The sequence below is a fragment of the Mesoplodon mirus genome, assembly GCF_964341445.2.
Source record: "Mesoplodon mirus genome assembly, chromosome: 5".
Lineage (NCBI taxonomy): Eukaryota > Metazoa > Chordata > Mammalia > Artiodactyla > Ziphiidae > Mesoplodon > Mesoplodon mirus.
In genome coordinates, this window is record NC_138980.1 from 111345554 (window position 1) to 111365849 (window position 20296).

Below are 20296 nucleotides of genomic sequence, written 5' to 3' on the forward strand. Positions count from 1 at the left end.
AGACGAGTTTAGGGATAAGGACATGAGAAAAGTGGTCAGTAGACTTGGTGTCCAAGGTTATAGGTGATGAATGGAAAAGAATAAGCAAGGTACTCTCAAGGCTTAGCAGTGCACATAAGGTGATGAATATAGATAGCTCATAATGACTACTCTACAAGAAGTTTGTTGGTGAAGGAGACAGGCAAGGAGGTAACTTGATAAAGCAACAGCATTATGAGTAAGTTCTTTCAGGCACTGAAAAGTGATGTATGTTTTTAGATGGAGAGGAAAGACCCAGAATAGAGAGATGTTTAAGATGTAAGGCAATTGTGGAAAATTTAATGAAACAAGTTCCAAAAAAGGAAAAAGAGATGAAGGGCACAATTGGGAGGGTTGGCTTTGGTGAGAATGAGTTATTTACTCCCTTCCTAAAATGGAAGGAAAAATGGCAAAGAAGGGAGAAAAGAAAAGAATTGATCAGATAATATAGGAAAGTCGAGTGAGAGAACATCAGGTTGTTTTCACATCTTATATAGAGAGTGAGAATAGAAGGTATTAAGCATAAGACTTAACGGGCAATCTGTTTCCAAGATTACCAAAGAATCAATTAAAAGTAATCCAAAGGATTACTGAGAAGCAGAGATGGCTCAGTTAAGATTACTTAGACTAAATTTGTATCTATTACAGAGTAGCATTAATTGTCTGGTAAAAAGAAGAGAAGGACGTGACATAGACTGGAATGGTGATTGGCAAAATTGCTTAAGGAGAGAGCCAAGTTGGTGAGGATATCAAGGGAGCTAGTGAAAATATCCTTGGATGTTCAATCACAAGGTCAAAGAGAGGGAGGTCGCAGTGAAGATAAAGACCAGTAGGAGTGAGAAACTGGGAGAGGAGGGCAGGGAGAGATATGAAGAGGGAAATGGTGACCCAGGAAGGGAGGATATCATGAGAAATGGTAATCACGGTAATATGAATAGGAAAAGGGTGGTGTAAGCAAAATGCAAAAATTTTAAAATAGGAAAAGTTATTAAGCAGGGACATAATGACCTTGAAGTAAGTGCAAGATGGAACAAAAATATTTTGATATACTGTTAGTTGGAAGGAGTAGCCTCTTACAACTGGTTGTAAGGAAAGTGATTGGTTTACGAGGCCACCATTTTGGTTATGATAAGGCAACTGAGTCATTTTATAAAAGGATCAGATCAAGTTTGTTACTGCTTTCTGGCCCAACGAAATTCAAACTTCACCTTATATGGATGTCCTTTTCTTCCAAAAGGAAACAACTTATTATAAAAATGTCCTTTTTCATTATTCAACTTTCTGAGTTTTATAAGGCATAAACTATTAAGTATACCACTGTGATCACAGACGTGCCAACTATACATTTTTAAAGAAATTTATGATGCAATTGCTAATTCCCCAGATTACTTGTCCCCACTGCCTATTTCCCCAGACCTATCAACGCTATTTTCCTTTATTTCTGGATCTTCTCTTTAATTCTGTACCCGTTGATTTATTAAAGTGTGATCAAACAAACTATTATTTTGTGGCTATGTATTCTTTAAAGAATTGTATAGGCACTGAATAATTGAAAGTATCTCAAAATAATGAGAATGGTAATAAATAATACATGAAAAAAGTTGCAAATCACAAGTGGAGTTTATACTTTAGAACTTGGGATTTGCCTGATTACAGAGAACCATGGAATATCACAAGATCACAATGTTGACACCAACTGAGGTGGCTCACAGACCAGGTTGAGTGGGAATATAGTGTTTTCAATGCCATAAATATTCCAAGATAAAACAGGCTTGAAAAACTCATTTTTCTACTTTTCAGTAGAGTTTTATATACATTCTTTGGCAATGGTCTAAATACAAATTTGAGAGAGACATGTTAAAAAAACCCAGAAATTGTATTTTCATTAGCTAAGAGTTGAATGAAAGACTTCAGTCACCGGTTAAAAAACTGAATGTGCTCTTAGATCAAAGCAATAAATATGAATAACTGTTTCATGTAATTTTCAAAAGAGTAGAAAGTAATGTCTCACTGTAATTTTTCCAAGATAACTAAAAAAAGGATTTAAGGGGGGAAAAGTCCTTTGAAAGAGTGGAGTATGCCAGGAAAGTTAAAATGTAAACTTTTAATTAACTTGGGAAAAACTGCCAAGGAAATATTTGGAAACTCAGCCTATGCATAAAAATTATAAACAATGGGGAAAGTTTCACTGACCCTCTGGGTCAAGCTGAGGCATGGCAATGGTATTGGCATGGCAATGGTAAGCCTATGTCAATAAGAGAGGAAGGGCAAAGAGTCTGCAGTGAATCCAAGCAGCAATGCCACTGTGATGCTCTTAGACACTGGCTTTAAATGTATATCATACTGACCACATCTTCCACTGACATTCTACTGAAGCCTATTTATGATGGGTATCAAGAAATTAATTTCAATTCCATTCCTTCTCCTCCCCAAGCACCATAAATGATGAACTCAGCACGTGAGAGTGAATTCAGTTATGTTGTTTAAGTCCAGACTTATCAGACATCATGTCACTTTTAGGCAACAGCACTAGTTCAGTATGGCTGTGCATATGGAGAGTTTATGCAGGGAAGTATTGGAATTTTCCTTTTATCCTACAGTTTAAGGATTGCTATTGTTTTTTGTTTGTTTGTTTTTCTGCCACGCCTCACAGCATGTGGGATCCTCGTTCCCAGACCGACCAGGGATTGAACATGTGTCCCTTGCACTGGAAGCACAGAGTTCTAACCACTGGATGGCCAGAGAAGTCCCTAAGGATTGGTACTGGATGAATTAATGATGTGACCAATTTCACCTTTTAGATGTTCAATGTGGAATGGGGACAGACAAGAATCAAGGAATATCAGTTTAAGAGAGCTGTGAGATGATGGAGGATATAACCCAGGTGCTATGAACTGAACTGAGGCCCCCACCCCAAATTCATATGTTGAAGCCCCACCCCTCAATGTGATGGTATTTGGAAATAGGGACCTAAGGAGTTAAGTAAGTCATGAGGGTAGAGCCCTCATGATGGGATTAGTGTCCTTGTAAGGAGAGACATGAGACATTTCTCTTTCTCCCTTTCTCTCTCTCCCTCCCTCTCTCCCCCATGTAAGAACATAGCAAGAAGATGATCGTCTGCAAGCTAGGAAGAGGGCTCTCATCGGGAACCGAATTGGCCAGCACCCAGATTATGGGACTTCTCAGCCTCCAGAACTGTGAGGTATAAATTTTAATTGTTTAAACCACCCAGTCTATGGCATTTTGTTATGGCAGCTCGAGCTGATTAATACATCAGGCATAATCATGAAGAAAGGAAGAGAGAGGCATACTTGAGAGACATTTAGTAAGTATACAGGACAAAGTCTGAGTATATTCTGCACCAATTACATATTGAAAGAGTTGTTATGTTAACAAAAATACCAATGCCTACTGAGTGCTTACTATGTTTCAGAGAATGTGCTAAAGACTTTATATGAATTGACATTTAATCCTTTAATCCTTCAAACAGTGCTATAAAGTTATATATTATTATTATAACTGTACTACATATGAGAATAGTGAGGAAAACTAGGCATGTTTCAGTACCATAAAGAGAGGGGGCAGTCTTTCTTGGAAATAAGAAGATGAAGAAATAATTTGCTAGCCTGGATCACTTCACATTCTTTCTCGGGAATAAAATCTAACAATTCCTTTTATGGAATTAGAGATCTCCAGGTTTAATTTAATGTTTACATGTTATTTTTCTCAATGACAGTTTCGATAACAAAATGGTAAACTGTGAAGCATTGCTGTTGGCCAGAGTCACCTGTGGTTCTAATCCCAACTGCACAATTTAACGGCTTTGCAAATCTGGACTTTCCTAAATCTCTCTTTTCCTTCATTTTCTTGTCTCACTATAGGAATAGAAATACCTGTTTCACAAGATTCTTGTAAAAATTGAGATAATATATGCTTAGCCCAGTGTCTGGCATACGGTGATTGGTAGTGGTGATGAGGATAATGATGATTACCACCAGGGCCCACATCCTTTCACAGCTGCCACTTACATGCCTTTTACTCTCTCTCCCAAACCTACCACATCCATGCTCTATGCCCGCTGCCCACCTAGAAAACAAATGTAAGTTGAATTTAACAGTTTAGTACTGAAATAGCCTGAATAGAGGACCATTCTTGTCTCATCAGTTTTAACAGACTAGGTAAAAGGCAGTCACTGAGGTATAGACATTCAGGAAACTTGAGTTTTAGAAAGACCCAGCTCTGCCACAAATTACTAGTCCCTTTTCTTCATTGGTTACATGCGTAAATCAGGAGTTCAAACAGAAATTCAAGCTTTCTCTCAACTCTCTGATTTTATTTTTTACTTTTTATCTTGACGTTCTAAGCCTTAGGAAACTAATTCCTGATGCTATTGTTCTAGGAGTTTTTAATGAGCAATATCAAATCCCCAATTTTTTCAAAAACAATAATAAAAAAAACCCAACACACATTGAATGACTACACATCATCTTTCAGGCTCAAAGATTTCTGATTTGAATCTTTGAAGACTGAGGTCATAGATATAATTCTAAGCAGAGGATGAGCATCCATAATGTTTTTTTAAAATATTCTGGATTTTCCCCAGCACTATTGACAAAATGTGGGAAGACTAAACTGTGCTCACAAAGATTTTTTTAAGCTCAAGTGGAAGAGATTGTTCATTGTGTAGTGAGGAGCTCTGGGGTTTTCCTTAGGTCCCTAGGCATTGTTTTTTATTTTCTTTTCAGCAATGGAACTGGGAGTAGACTGCAAACAAGCAGCTTACTGCCAAGGACATGTGAAACCTGTTATATTGGTCATTCTGGATCTGATTCAAGTACATACTGTTGCTAGGTAAGATTACTTTTACTTTGCTTTAGTGGAAGCCTCAATTTTGGTTTAGGGAAAAAAAATCATATTGTGTTTTTCCATTTATATTTATAAACCATGTAAAATTTAAAACGATAATGACACACTTAGAATTCTGTAATATGTATTTGAAATGACAAGCAATAAAAACTAAAATAAAACAGCACAATAAAATAAGAATGAAAATAAAATTTAAAATGACAATAACATACTTAGAATTTTGATGTGAGAATAATAAGGATCCTAGAACCAGAGTGTTTCAGCTATTGATTGCTACATAATAAACCACCACAAAACTTGGTGGCTTAAAATAATTTACAATCTGGGCTGGGCAGTTTTCTGCTCTGTGTGGTGTCTACTCGGGCTGGAACCTACAGGAAGGCTTTTTACTCCCATGTCTGGAATCAGACGCCTGAAACAACTGGAGGCTGGTCAAATATGCCTATTCACATGGCCACTCCATATGACTAGCTTGGAGTTTCTAACATCATGGTGGTCTCAGAGTAACTGGACTTCTTACACTGTGACTGGCTTCCAAGAGAAAGGAAGTTGAAACTGCTAGTCTTCTTAAAGGTTAGACGCATTATGGGGCAGTATCACTTCCATCAGATTACCTTGGTCTAAGCAAGTCCAAAGAGTTAAAGGGAGGGGAAATAGACTCCACTGCTGTATGTGAGGAGAAGCACACATGTAAAGGGAGGGAAATAATTGATGGTGGCCATCTTTGGAGAACACAATACAGAGTGTACTGCATTTACTAGGAGCTATTTCCTATTTCTTCTTTTTCCTTTGGCTTATATTGAGTTTCTCTGAACTCTTTTTGAAATTTCTAAGATGTCAGGAGAAAAAAAGTTACTCAACCTTAGGATGAAAGGGATGATACTTCATAATATTCATTAGAGCAAGTTTCCAATGATTTTCATAATAGCAATAGAATCTTGATTTACGTTAGTATTGTTCGGTAAATATGAAGACATGGAGACTCAGAAGAAATGGAAGCATTCATCCTCAAATATATTACCAAGCAGAGAAGTGGCCATTATTGTACCAGTAGATTCCAAATACCTCAGATTCATGTTATACATGGCTGGCTGGATCAAGCCACCTCTACATTTTAATATATCATATTGAAACATATGCATGGGATTTTTATAAGAAAGGGATTTGTAATCTGCTTCCTCTTTTTATTCAAATTAATTTTCCTTCCCTGATCCATGAATCATTCCTCACATAAGAACTGGCTGATGAATCAGAAAAGAGTCAGTAAATTCTAATGAGCCTAAAAGGAGAGACAAGCTTATCATTGCCAGAGATCAAAACCAAACCCTAAAATTACAGGCTTTGTTTAAAATGCTGTTTGAGACACTGAAATTTAGTTCAGGGAACATACCTTTATCCTGACTCATTCTCACTGCACACTCACTTCACTGAAGGAGGAGGAGGCCAGTGAATTTCACTAGGAGCCACCGACCTTCGAAAATGTGGTTCACAGCAGTCGAGCAGCAAAAAGGGCACAGAAGGAAGCAAAGCTGACATCACTGTCCCAGCCACGCTCAGAAAGGGAGGGACTGACAGTGGCTGTCTTTGGAGACTACAGCACAGAGTGTATTTGATTTACTAGCAGCTCTTCCTCTGTTCCCCCTTTCCTTTGGATTTCAGTGGAAATTTGAGATCTGAAATTAAGGGATGTCAGGAGTGAAGAAGTCACTCAAAATATAGAGTATAAAGGGGTTGATACAGAGCAGACATAACCAACACACAAGTGTTGATGTAAAATTGCTCCTGTTGTCAGGCACATCTAATCTGCACCAGAGTGAATAGTTTGGAGAACAGTTCTATAGAAATATGGAAGATTCCAGCCCAAACAAAATGACTGATATAAGCTCTTCAGTTATTCAAACAGGGCTGATGCTGGTGTTAACTAATCACATCTGTTTACCAAACCTAAAACTCTAAGGTAAATAAATAATCATAGGGCCTCCCTGGTGGCGCAGTGGTTGAGAGTCCGCCTGCCGATGCAGGGGATACGGGTTCGTGCCCCGGTCTGGGAGGATCCCATATGCCGCAGAGCGGCTGGGCCCGTGAGCCATGGCCGCTGGGCCTGCGCGTCCGGAGCCTGTGCTCTGCAGCGGGGGAGGCCACGGCAGTGAGAGGCCCGCATACCGCAAAAAGAAGAAGAAGAAAAATAAATAAATAAATAAATAAATAATCATAATCATTCTAGCTACTAAAAACAAAAAACAGCTTGGCTATAAGGAAACTATAAATTGACCTTTCCTTCTCATAATGCATCTTACTCATTGTTAAAGGTAATTTAGAAATAAATAAAAAACTCTTGACAAGGTTTGACCAAAAATACTCAAAATTTAACATAATTTGGAAAACTAGGAAACTGTGCTTCTGTAATAAAAGGGAATTTACCTTCAACTCTTGATTTATTATTTGAGAATATATTTCTCATGCTACTATCTAATACAGTTAAGCCTTGAACAACGCAAAGGTTAGGGGTGCCAAACCCCCTCACAATCAAAAATCCACATATAACTTTACAGTTATATATATAATAATATATATATTTTCTGCATCTGAGGATTCAACCAACGGTGGATGGTATAGTACTGTAGTACGTATCTATTGAAAAAATCTGCATATAAGTGCATAGTTCAAATCAGTTCTGTTCAAGGGTCAACTGTAATATCTGAAAATACTCATCCAATAAAAAAAATGCAGGGGACTTCCCTGGTGGCACAGTGGTTACGAATCTGCCTGACAATGCAGGGGACATGGGTTCGATCCCTGGTCTGGGAAGATCCCACATGCCACGGAGCAACTAAGCCCATCTGCCATAACTACTGAGCCTGTGCTCTAGAGCCCGAGAACCACAACTAATGAGCCCGCATGCCACAACTACTGAAGCCCACGTGCCTAGATCCTGTGCTCCACAACAAAAGAAGCCACCACGATGAGAAGGCTGTGCACCGCAACGAAGAATAGCCCGCGCTCACCGCAACTAGAGAAAGCCTGCGCGCAACAACGAAGACCCAACACAGCCAAAAATAAATAAATTAATTTAAAAAAATTAAAATTTAAAAAATGCAAGGCAAAATAAAACTAAACTATAAACCATCTCAGCTGCCTTAGGAAAAAGGGCTATTTTGCATGCTTGGAATTGTAGAGAACTAAGCCAGATCTGCTTGAGACTACAGTCTTCCCTCTGTATCCATTGGGGATTAGTTCCAGGACCCTGCAGGATACCAAAATCCAAGGATGCTCAAAGTCCCTTATATAAAATGGCATACTATTTGCATATAACCTATGCACATACCCTGGAATACTTAAAATAATACCTAATACAATGTAAATAGTTGTAAACACAATGTAAATGCTATGTAAATAGTTGCTGGTGTGTGGCAAATTCAAGATCTGCTTTTTGGAACTTTCTGGAATTTTTTTTTCCCAAATATTTTCCGACCCATGGCTGGTTGAATTTGCAAATGCAGAACCTGGTGATACAGAGGGCCGACTGTAACTGGAACTGCCCTCCTTCTCAGATATAATGTATACATGGAGTATAAAAAGTACAGGAATCTCAGAGGAAAGAAGAGAAGAGGCTTGGTACCAGTCTGTGTTGCATTTGAAGCTTTGGCTTTTAGAGAAAGTAGTGGCAACTGCTTGCACTGTGGACTCAAACTCCTGAGTGGGGTTTGTGCCAATTATTCTAACAATAAAGAATATTAGAAGCAAAGAAAGGGTACTTGCTATCCAGTTTTCAAAAATACAGATGTGGGAACTTTACTAATATAGTAGACTTTTCAGCATTCCCCTACCCCCCTCCCCCAATTTTTAAACAAGGTAGATATTTATGGGTAGTTATGTTAATTTCTTTAATTCTAGAAAATTCTCAACATTACCTCTTCAAATATTGATTACTCTCCATTCCCTCTATTCTTTTCTCCTGGCAATGTATTCTCATACTTCTTAGCTCTGTTTTCATATTTTCTCTTTTTTTGTATCTTTCACATGAATTCCTTAATCCTAGCTTCAGATTCTAATTAATTAATTCTCTCTTCTCTGTGTCTCATCTATATTTTATCTCAAATATCAAGATATTTAAAATTTTCAACTAGTGTCATTTTTCATTGCCAAGATTATTGAAATCTTTTCATTTTCATTTTGGTCTGTTTTAATTTTATTTGCTTATATCTTTTTTTTTTTTTTTTTTATGTTTAAGTGCTTTGAATGGATACATCTTCCATTTCGTCAGGGGTCAATGGTCAACCATTTTCTGTACAGAGCCAGATATTAAATGTTAGGTTTTTCAGGCCACATGGTTTTTGTTGCAACTACATATACTCAACTCTGTATTGTGAAAGCAGCCATAGAATATATGTAAACAAATGGGTGTGGCTGGGTGTCAAGAAAAACCTTTACTTACAAAAACAGGTCACTGCAGCTACTTTGGAAAACAGTTTGGCAGTTCCTTAAAATGTTAAACAGCGAGCTACTGTATGACCCAGAAATTCCAATTCTAGGCATATACCCGAGAGAAATGAAAACACATGTTAATACAAAAACTTATATATAAATGACCATAGCAATGTTCTTCATAATAGCCAAAAGGTGAAAACAACCCAAATGTCCATCAACTGATGAATAGGAAAGCAAAATGTAGTATGTTCACACAATGCAATATTATTTGGCAATAAAAAGAACTATGTACTGATAAATGATATAAAATATGAACTCTGAAACCACTATGTTAAGTGAAAGAAGCCAGACTTAATAAAAGACCACTTATTCTATAATCCCATTATATGAAATGTCCAGAATAGACAAATCTATAGAGACAGAAAGTTGACTAGTAGTTACCTAGGCTTCAGGGAAGTGGAGAATGGGGAGTGACTGCTAACAGGTATGGGGTTTCTTTTTTGGGATGATGCAAATATTCTAAAATTAGATTATGGTGACAGTTACACAACTATATAAGACCAATGAACTATACAATTTAAACAGATGAACTTTATGGCATGTAAACTATATCTCAATGAAGCTGTTAAAAAAATAAATAGATAAAATGAGGAAACAGGTAAGTGGCTGGCAGGGCCATAGTTTGATGATTCCTACTTTATATTTTTGAGGAGCCTAAATAACTTGACAAAGTTATTTATAGTTTATTCTATTTTTATATCTTTTTCTATGTTAAATTCATCTCTTTGCTGATTTTAAGGGCTATCTTTGTTAGTTTTCCTCCAATATTTGGGACTTTTATATTGCAGCTAATCTTGAGTAGAAAGCATTTGCTTCCTTGCTTGTTCTCTCTCTCCCTCTCTCTCTTTCTCTCTGGCTACCTTTTTCTATCTAATGGTTTTGTGGTGGCCTCCACTTAACCCTTCTGTCCAAAAAGGACTAGTTTGGTGTCATGGGTCTTCTGTCCCCATAATGACATATACATATGAATATGGCAGATAAACTCTGTGAACTCTAGAGATTTTGGCCCAGGAACTTGGTGAGATGCTTCCTCTGCTTTCTCTTTGGGCTCCCAGATCCCTAAGCCAAAGCCCAAGCTACTATGGCAGCTCTTTTTCAGGTTCCTTTCCTACAGGAACTACTGCTCCAGTCTACCGGCCTTGGGTGAGACCTTTAATTCTCAACTTACCACCACAGCAGTTGAGATACTCCTGCATTCACAGGCTTGTGGACCCAGAAAACATCAGTTCCTTGACAGTAGCCCAGGTTATACTTTGTGTTTCTGCTCTTTCTGATCCACAATTCATCTTCTTTTTAATTTTCTCTTGTTATATCTTGTCATTAACTGCTATGTATATGGAGCAGGGAAATGGGCAAAACATGAATTTACAGTCCTTCTTGACTGGATATTTTTCAGGTCAATGCAATGGAATTTTAGCAGATAGATTCAAAGAGAGTATCAAATGCTCCTTGGTAGAGTAGATTGACATTTTTTTTCTTGAAAATTTGAATTTGAGGTAAGTGGAACATGTTCAAACAGAAGAGAGTTAAAGGAGGTTTCAAATAAAATGTAAGATATCAGCTTAGAGGTCAAAGCTGAACACATAGTTTTGGGAATCACAGAAGTGAAGGAAAAAATGATAGTCCTAATAATAACTTTTAAAGGGATACCTACAAACAGATCAATGAGATAAATTCTATAATTTCTACTTCTGATGATAAGACAGATTCCTTTTCTTCTTAAAGCTATATTTAGCTTGGGGATCCATTCCTATAATCATAAGATTTTATGGTGCATTGATTATTAATTTATTCATTTTGTCAACAAATATTATTTATGCTCCTGCTATCTACTGAGCACTCTACCGGGCTGTGGTGATATAGAGATGAATAATAAATGGTCCTTACCCTCAAGGAATTCATAATTTATTAAGGAAATCAGCCACACACACCAAAACAAGTCACCATTTCATTCTGAAATAAGTGCTAAGTGCTGTAATGACTGTAGGAACAAAGTGCTTTAAAAGCATAGAAGAAGGAATGAGTAATGCTTATTTGGTGGGGCTCTGTAAAGAGGGAATTCCAAAGGCGTCACAGAAGAGGTAGCATGTTGGGAGTTTCCAAGATTTCTACAGAAGAGTGAGCAGTATCTTGCTGGAAGGGCTTCCTAGAGATTAACTTGTGTTTGTTCAGCACACCACTTTTATTAGGACAGCTTTGGGGAGATAATGAAGGTTATGGAAGGGTAATAAGCACCTTCCACCTCTCTTTCATCCACATTTTCTCACATTATTCACGAAACACATGAGTTTTATCAACTGATGATGAGGAGTTCATAGAGGGCGCCTTACATGAGCAAAGATGACAGTATCAGGTAATTTTAAGGATGAGTAAGAGTAGGGGCTTCCCAGGTGGCACAGTGGTTGAGAACCCACCTGACAGTGCAGGAGACATGGGTTCGAGCCCTGGTCTGGGAAGATCCCACATGCCATGGAGCAACTAAGCCCATGCGCCACAACTACTGAGCCTGCACTCTAGAGCCCACAAGCCACAACTACTGAGCCCGCGTGCTGCAACTACTGAAGCCCGCGTGCCTAGAGCCCATGCTCCGCAACAAGAGAAGCCCGTGCACTGCAACGAAGAGTAGCATCCGCTCGTCGCAACTAGAGAAAGCCTGTACACAGTAACGAAGACCCAACACAGCCATCAATCAATCAATCAATCAATCAATCAATAAAATTTATTAAAAAAAAAGAACGAGTAAGAGGAGTAAATTGATGGCATGGTCAGAATGCAGGCTGAATGGTAACTAACTTGGGGATGAAAAGATGGCCCAGGGGTGGACTTATAGAGACTCTTGTGTTATAAAAAGACTGGACTTTCTGGGCTTCCCTGGGGGTGCAGTGGTTGGGAGTCCGCCTGCCTATGCAGGGGACACGGGTTCGTGCCCCAGTCCGGGAGGATCCTGCATGCCGCGGAGCGGCTAGGCCTGTAAGCTATGGCCGCTGAGCCTGTGCTCCGCAGCGGGAGAGGCCACAACAGTGAGAGGCCCGCGTACTGCAAAAAAAAAAAAAAGAAAAAAAAGACTGGACTTTCTTCTGGGCAATGAGAGAGACTTTGAATGACTGTAAAGCTAGAGAGTGAGGGGAGCCACTTTGTTGAAATATAGACATCTGAGGAAATGATACTGGAGAAGAACTAGAACTAGTGACCTATCAGGAAAACACTGTAAGAGTCCAAGTGAGATAATGACTATTAGATTGAGTGGGAATAGGGGAATCAGAACTGCCATAATTTTTTTTTATTTGAAAAGCTACAATAAAAGCAATGCTTCTCTTAATATTTCATTGCAAGAGAGGTTTCGCTAGTTGAGAAAGAAGTGTGCTAGGGCTTTTAGCATTATGTTCAATGCTTGAGGGCTGTTTTCCAGATAATCAGAGCATTGTTTATCTACTGTATTCATGATGGATCATATCCAAAAAGGCACAGGGGTGATTCAGGCATGAAAGGACTAACTTGTTAGGTTAGGCCCTTATGATGTTATCATTATTGAAAACATGCAAACATTGGCACTTTTACATAATATACAGAACAAAATAAATATGGTTATTTGGGGAAAGAAACAAACTTTTCCTTCAAAAGAGAATATGCATTTTAATAAAATGAATCTCAAGTTGAATAAAAGCATAGCTTCTAGATAAATTCTATATCCCGTGAAAAAGGTGGATTTCTACATTGAATATTGCTTTTTTAACTGAAGAATCTAAGATTAATCATAACCTTAAATAATATTTCTGCCCACATAATAACTGCATGCTAAATGAGAGAGAAGAGGGAAGAGTTGGCTAGATACAACTATCTATAAACTACCCCACAGACTAATATAAAAGAGTCCCTTCTTTTTACACAACAAGGAAAATCTTTTTGCATCTTCCCTGACACAGTTTAGGAACTAGAGGCTTTTCTTATATTAGAATGAATCCTTTTATTAGCCTATAAATGACAATATCTATAGAGTCTCTAATAATGTATTAGACATTATTATATTATGTATTCTAGGGACTTCATATATGGTATCTTGCTTAAACTCTGAAAAGCACTTAAAAAGTGAAGAACTTCTCCATTCATTTGGCTTTAGATTTGTAAAAGCTTAGAAAAGACTAGTCTTCCTCTTGGCCCAAGCCGGATTCCCCCACCCCCAGCTCATTAGATTCTCCCTAATATCACTCAAACCATTTTAGAGTGAGTTTTCTGTATGTAGGTGTTTGGTTATTGTTCCTTAAAACAATTCCTAAGAGATGCTAATCTAACAACAGAAAAAGAAACACATCATAAAAACCTGTGTTAAGTATGATTCAAAGGGAAAAAATGAGCTGTAGTGAAAGCCAATTTGAGCTGGAAAGACTGTACTCTTAAGTAACCAGACATGTGTAGCCACTTATGAAGCTGTCTGGTCACATATGTTTTTAAACATTTGTCAGCACAGTCAGAACTCCACATGCAAAATACAGCACTCCCAAGCATTATGGAGATTTGTGAAGAAGTCTCAGAATCTGAACGAAATGAACAGATTTCACAGGTTGAACACAGGTTGTTACTGCTTGAGTTGAAGAACACTTGGGGAAGCAGCTCCCAAAGGCTGTGAGTCATTTACTTGAATATTAATATCTTAGGGACAAAACTGGCATTGGAATAAAACCTGCAGAGCCCTGAAGAAAGACAGATATCAGGAAGTCTCAAGGAGTGGGAGAAATTGGAGAACTATAATTTAACTTATGGCTTCAGAGCTGAAAGCTGAGTCGAACCTCACTCCTTTTCTTTTTTCTTTTTGCGGTACGCGAGCCTCTCACTGTTGTGGCCTCTCCCATGGCGGAGCACAGGCTCCGGCGCGCAGGCTCAGCGGCCATGGTTCACGGGCCCAACTGCTCCGCGGCATGTGGGATCTTCCCAGACCGGGGCACGAACCCGTGTCCCCTGCATCGACAGGAGGACTCTCAACCACTGCGCCACCAGGGAAGCCCTCACTCCTTTTCTTGATAAAGAATATTCAGTGACCTTTTCCCTCCATTAAAAGTCCCCATCTTAAAATACAAATACAGTTTCTTTCAAACCTGCAGCATTTGTTCTTCCTCTGAAGACATCATCATATGCTTTCCACTGTGGCTTCACCTGGTAGGCGTGGATGAACACCACAAATACTACCACGAGGCACATTAACGGAACAAGAGCTGCACTGAACAGAGCTGCATAGATGTTTGGGATGAAACACCTGGAAGAGACAAGAGAAGAGATAACTCAGCTTCAACACAAACATTTCTAAATGCACCATGCATTACATCACCGCTTTGTACTAGCTCTTTGTATCTAAATGTTGGCAAAAGCAACTTTCTGGCTTGCCAAATTGGAGCTCTGTTTGAGTAGAGGCTACGTGACTAAATCTAACCCACTGCTTCACAAAGTAGGTTCCATGGAACATGCATACCCTGAGGTGCTCAGAAAACTTCAAAAAAGGTTACGGCCAAACAAATTTCAGAAACGCCTACTTGCTTTTCCAGCTCTGTCTTCTTCATCTAATGAGACCACGGTTCCACGAGGGACCACATGAGGGAAGGTATTGTTTTCTTTTATCTTTTTTAACTTTTTTATTGAAGTATAGTTGTTGTACAATATTATGTAAGTTACAGGTGTACGATACAGTGATTCACAATTTTTAAAGATTATACTCCATTTATAGTTGTTATAAAATATTGGCTATATTCCCTGTGTTGTACAATATTCTCTTGTAGCTTACGTTATACCGAAGAGTATAACCTCTTACTTCCTATCTCTTTTATACCTAATAGTTCTACCCCTATATTGCCTTTCCCTTTTCCCTCTCCCCACTGGTAACCACTAGTTTGAAGAAGGTATTGTTTAAAGGCTAATTTGAGGGTTCCCAGGGCTCAACTCTGTAATTTCCACAATTTTGTTCTCTGCTTGAATGACAGTTTTGTCATTCCTAAGCTGTACATTTCCCTAGAGCCATTCATTCTCTTGAAAATGATGACAATTTTCCATTTAGAAGCTATACTGCATAACTGTATCTATTATTACTGGAGTTTATTTAGATCAATGAGGTTTAATGTAAACTTAACATTATTTATATATTTCGGTAATACTGAAATTCCACGGAAAATGGTCTTAGAGATGTAATTGGAAGATTTTACTCATGGGTTATAAAAATCATCTTGTTCATATAAAATCTTTCACAAAAAAATCTCAAAATGGAGGACTGTTAAATAGGTTCTCAGTATCTAAAATTGTGCTTCTGAGGTATTCTTATAGAGGACACACCTCCTACAACTTAAAATGGCAATAATACTTTATAAGAAATCTTAATAGTAGAGAATGTCTCTTGTGAAATATTTTCCCCAACTTCTCCATTTTTTTTTTTTTTTTTTTGCAGTACGCGGGCCTCTTACTGCTGTGGCCTCTCCCACCGCGGAGCACAGGCTCCGGATGCGCAGGCTCAGCGGCCATGGCTCACGGGCCCAGCCGCTCCGTGGCACGTGGGATCTTCCCGGACCGGGGCACGAACCCGTGTCCCCTGCATTGGCAGGCGGACTCTCAACCACTGCGCCACCAGGGAAGCCCCTCCATTTTTTAATACATAATATCTGCAAACCTAGACTGCAATATAGCCAAAAATAATGGATGCTGATAACTCAAGGAAAAAAATATAACTTATTAAGAAGAAAACCTCAAAGTCCAAACTATAGGTAATCAGGGGAAACACCCATTCTTGCAACTTGGGAAATCAGTCCCTTTGATTTTATGTTTAAAAAGAGATACGTTATTAAAGACTTTACTCAGATATTATTTCTAATTAATATGATCTGCTAAATGTATTCCTCAAGTAAACAAGACACATTTCAAGAGATATTTCAACACACATTCTGCATCTGCAAAGAGATGTCAGGATGATGAATTTTCTGGCTTTTAGAATTTAATTTGGACAGCATAAAGCCTGAATCCTTCCCTGTACACTCATTTGTATGCCATAAGACCCACATCTTGCAGGTAAAAGGCATGTGATTAAATAGAACAGGCAAACATTAATGGCTTTGATCTTGAATATATTTCTGCACTAAAAATAGGGGTCATGTTGGCTACTTGTTTTTATGTACATTGGCTTTAAATGATTTCTTACTGTTTTCACCTGAATTATGGATTCACTGCCACAGGCTGGCTTAAAGCAGCTTAGATAAACACAGACACTGACAAAGGAAGTCACATGGGCTTCAGTGTTTTATTTTTTATCTTGAAAAATGTCATCACAAGTCCATGTCAGGCTGTAAAATGGGGATAATTACCGAATCTACTGTGAGCTGTTTTAGGATAATAAACATTTTGTACACAGTGTTATGGCGTATAGGTTTGGCTCTCCACCATCTACACTTGCTGGTGGCTGGCCATGTTTGGTTCTCACCTCTCTATCTGAAGTGCTTTCCTGAAAACTTTCCTTTATTTTAGAGGAAAACATTTGCAAGGAGGACTTCAATGAATGCTGTGCGATCCTGGTCAAAAAATCAATTGGGCAAAGTGGACCTCTGGGAGGTTAGAAGTAACCAGTCACGTGTGCAGTGGCTTTGGGAAGAGGGGGAGAATTCCCAAAGTGTCACAGCTCTTCACAATCTCATTTGCAATTCTCCCTGTTTGTACAGTGACTTGGCCATGTTGGGCCATTCTTCCAGAGAAAGGGGCAGGAAAATTATCGAATCCTGAAGCAACCCTTTTCCCCTCTGTTTCTTCAGAGCCCTACAAATCATGGCCTCTCATTAGCATCGGGCTGGTGAGAGTGCCCTAAGTTTGTCCTCCACCTGGTCAGCATGGGGCCAGATCATGAATGAGGAGGGCTTGGGCCCCCAGCGCGCCTGCCCTGTTTGCAGCCCCTCCTGCCTTCCTCTCCTGCTCAGGTACTACAGTCCGGCAGGGGCTTCCCTCGCCCACTCCTGTCCAGCTGTGACTCCATCCCAGTCTCCCTCCAACAAACTCTCTGCCTTGCGTACTATCTCTCTTAGGGATTAGGGGGTCAGACAACTCTCCTGCAACAAACACTAACAACTGCAAATGAGACAGGGATGAAAGGGTAACCCACAAGTGCAGGCCGCAGTCAGGGTCCCTACTCATGTGACTTGGGCCACGGAATGCAGGTGGAGCTGGCTATGTCATTCTACATTCTACCTTATATACTAACACTTCCTTGTTTTAAATACTCATTGAACTTTTCCTTTAAAGCTAATACGTATTCTAAGTTTCTGATCAATCTTTTCTGAATGGAATTTCTACTGATGTAGAATAAAACTTGCGACATACATTTAAAAGTTCCCAAGATAAATGAACTATACCCTACCCTTAAAGAAAAAAAAAAGCCTCACTAACCAGAATTTTCTTTAGTCCAACTGACTAAGATGTACAGTACATCCAGGTAGTCTAAAGATTAGATCACATGAAAGTGATGTGGGGAGTTAGGAAACTGAATATCATGTTCAAAAGTTTCTGAAGTAAGGCTGGGAACAAATTCTTGGAAAAACAATGTAATGTAAGAAACAAGCAGACTGAATACTATGCATACACAGGGCTGTGGAAGCAGCTGATTAACCTGCTGGCAACTATTGCTTCAAGAACAGCTGTGGCAGTTACCAGAAAATGAGACAAAGGCCATGTGGATTTGCTTTCTTAAAACGGGCGAGGAAAGTTGTTCCTTGTAATTACTAGCTCAACCAGCTTCAAAGCATTTTGGTGACCCTTCTCTCTTTTGGTGTTAAATATTCTTTTGGGTTCTTGTAATCACATGACTAACTTTTGCTGTTCCCTTTTAAAGTTTCATGGGTAAATTTTCTTTCTTATTATAACCCTCAGACACTCCTACTTTATTTCAAAATCTTGCCAGGACTTCATCTTTTTCTCTATTTTAAGCCAGATGAAATGAGTAGATGTTGTTTCACTATCTTCAGTTTTTCCTCTTCAAGTCTACCCTGGAGCATTCACAATGCCTTATGTCACTTTCTCATTTACTTAATTTATTTTTAAAAAAAATTTATTTATTTATTTATTTATTTAGGCTGCATTGAGTCTTCATTGCTGTGCCTGTGCTTTCTCTAGTTGTGGCAAGCAGGGGCTACTCTTTGCTGCGGTGTGAGGGCTTCTCATGGCGGTGGCTTCTCTTGTAGCGGAGCATGGGCTCTAGGCATGCAGGCTTCAGTAGTTGTGGTGCACAGGCTCAGTAGTTGTGGCTTGCGGGCTCTAGAGTGTAGGCTCAGTAGCTGTGGCGCATGGTCTTAGTTGCCCCGTGGCATGTGGGATCTTCCTGGACCAGGGCTCGAACCCGTGTCCCTTGCATTGGCAGGCAGATTCTTAACCACTGTGCCACCAGGGAAGCCCCTCACTTTCTCATTTAGTAAGATTATTATTACCCCCTCACCCCACCCCGCCCAGGTAGCTCTTTATATTTATTGAAGTGTTTCTACTTGTATTACCCAACTTGATTAAAAAAAATTATGTGGGTGGTATAAGGTATTTCAATTTTTTTTTATTCTTGTATGAAATCAGCATAAGGAGGGGCTCAGAAGCAAAGAGTCCAGGAGAGACAAAAGCTTCACTTACAACTCCTAAAAATATTGGAAGAGATGCTGGGAACTCCCTGTACGTGAAACTGTAATTTGAGTCCATTTAAATTATATTTTAGAGAACAAGTTGACCCTGGCGCACTGGAGGACATGAAGCAATCCAGGCAGCTGACATGTGCGTTACATCTGGGTTACATAGGTAATGAAAAAGGAACTAGAATAATAGATGTTTGTTTCTAAGGTCTTTATAAGTACTTCTCCTCAACAAGACAATGATAATAGTTATGACTCATAGGCTCATGTGCCAACCTCCCCCAGGAGGGGAAATTTCTTTAATGATGGCACCTATGTCACAGTTACATTTGCCGCTCCAACCAGCTTTTTCTTTTCCACATGGAAACTCATGGTGATGCCCTACTTTATATGGGAAAAAAAGAGATGGTCTGTCAGTTCTATTCCAGAAATTTTAAAATGTATGATGAATCAAGAATTGTCCACTTATTGCAAACTGAGTTCTACTTTGTGTAGAAAGTACAATACATCAATGTACTGGCCCTATTAGTTGAAGAATACAGATGTTATTCATTATGTGGATGCTTATAAATAATATCTAAGCCAATACTTATGAGTTCAATATTCCTTTCCTTGCCCGCTCAATTTACTTTCTTTCCAAAGATGATGTTATTATCTAACACACACTTTTAGTTCACCTGTGAATTTATGTATGTTTGTATGTACGTATGCATGTATTTCTGTGTATATGTGTGCATTTCCTGTCACATCCAAAATGACTGGAGAGGTTTAGCACATTCATTTTTTTCTCAGGAATAAATTTATGAAGACATTGGAGTGAAGAGAAAATAACTGTTTAACGAGCTGCAAGTTAGGAAAATAAACTCTTCTAGAAGTCCTTCTGTTGTACTGCATACAACTGAATTCTAAAATTCATTTTCCTTTAAACTCTAAACAAGAACAATATTAAGACTAAATTGCAGATAAGCCCTACAAAGTGAAATTTCATATTAGGATAATGTATGGACTTAGAGAAGGAGAGGAAGAGCAAAGTATTTTCTTAAACTGAATTAGCTAGTAATGAAAACAATCTTAAATATTACTACTACTGTTTCTACTTCTTCTACCACTACTAACAGTATTAGCAGTGATCATTTACTATGTGCCAGGCATGAAACTCAATCCTTACATGTATAATCACACATAAATATCACAACAGTCCCCTTAGCCTCATTGTACGTATGGAAAAATGACACAAAGTATATGAGGTCAAATGCTATAACATAAATAGGCTCATTCTGCTACCCCTACAATTCTAAAATTAT

The 20296-nt window shown here is 38.7% G+C and overlaps 1 protein-coding gene across 1 annotated transcript in view; it reads right to left on the reverse strand.

Moving 5' to 3' along the window:
• ADGRV1 (adhesion G protein-coupled receptor V1) overlaps positions 1-20296 on the reverse strand; it is a gene marked incomplete at its 5' end in the record, with an annotated part of 528497 nt that overhangs the window by 74341 nt on the left and 433860 nt on the right. The window contains one exon of the mRNA XM_082623775.1: positions 14463-14620. Within this exon, the coding sequence (XP_082479901.1) occupies positions 14463-14620 (158 nt within the window). The remainder of the gene's footprint in view (positions 1-14462; positions 14621-20296) is intronic.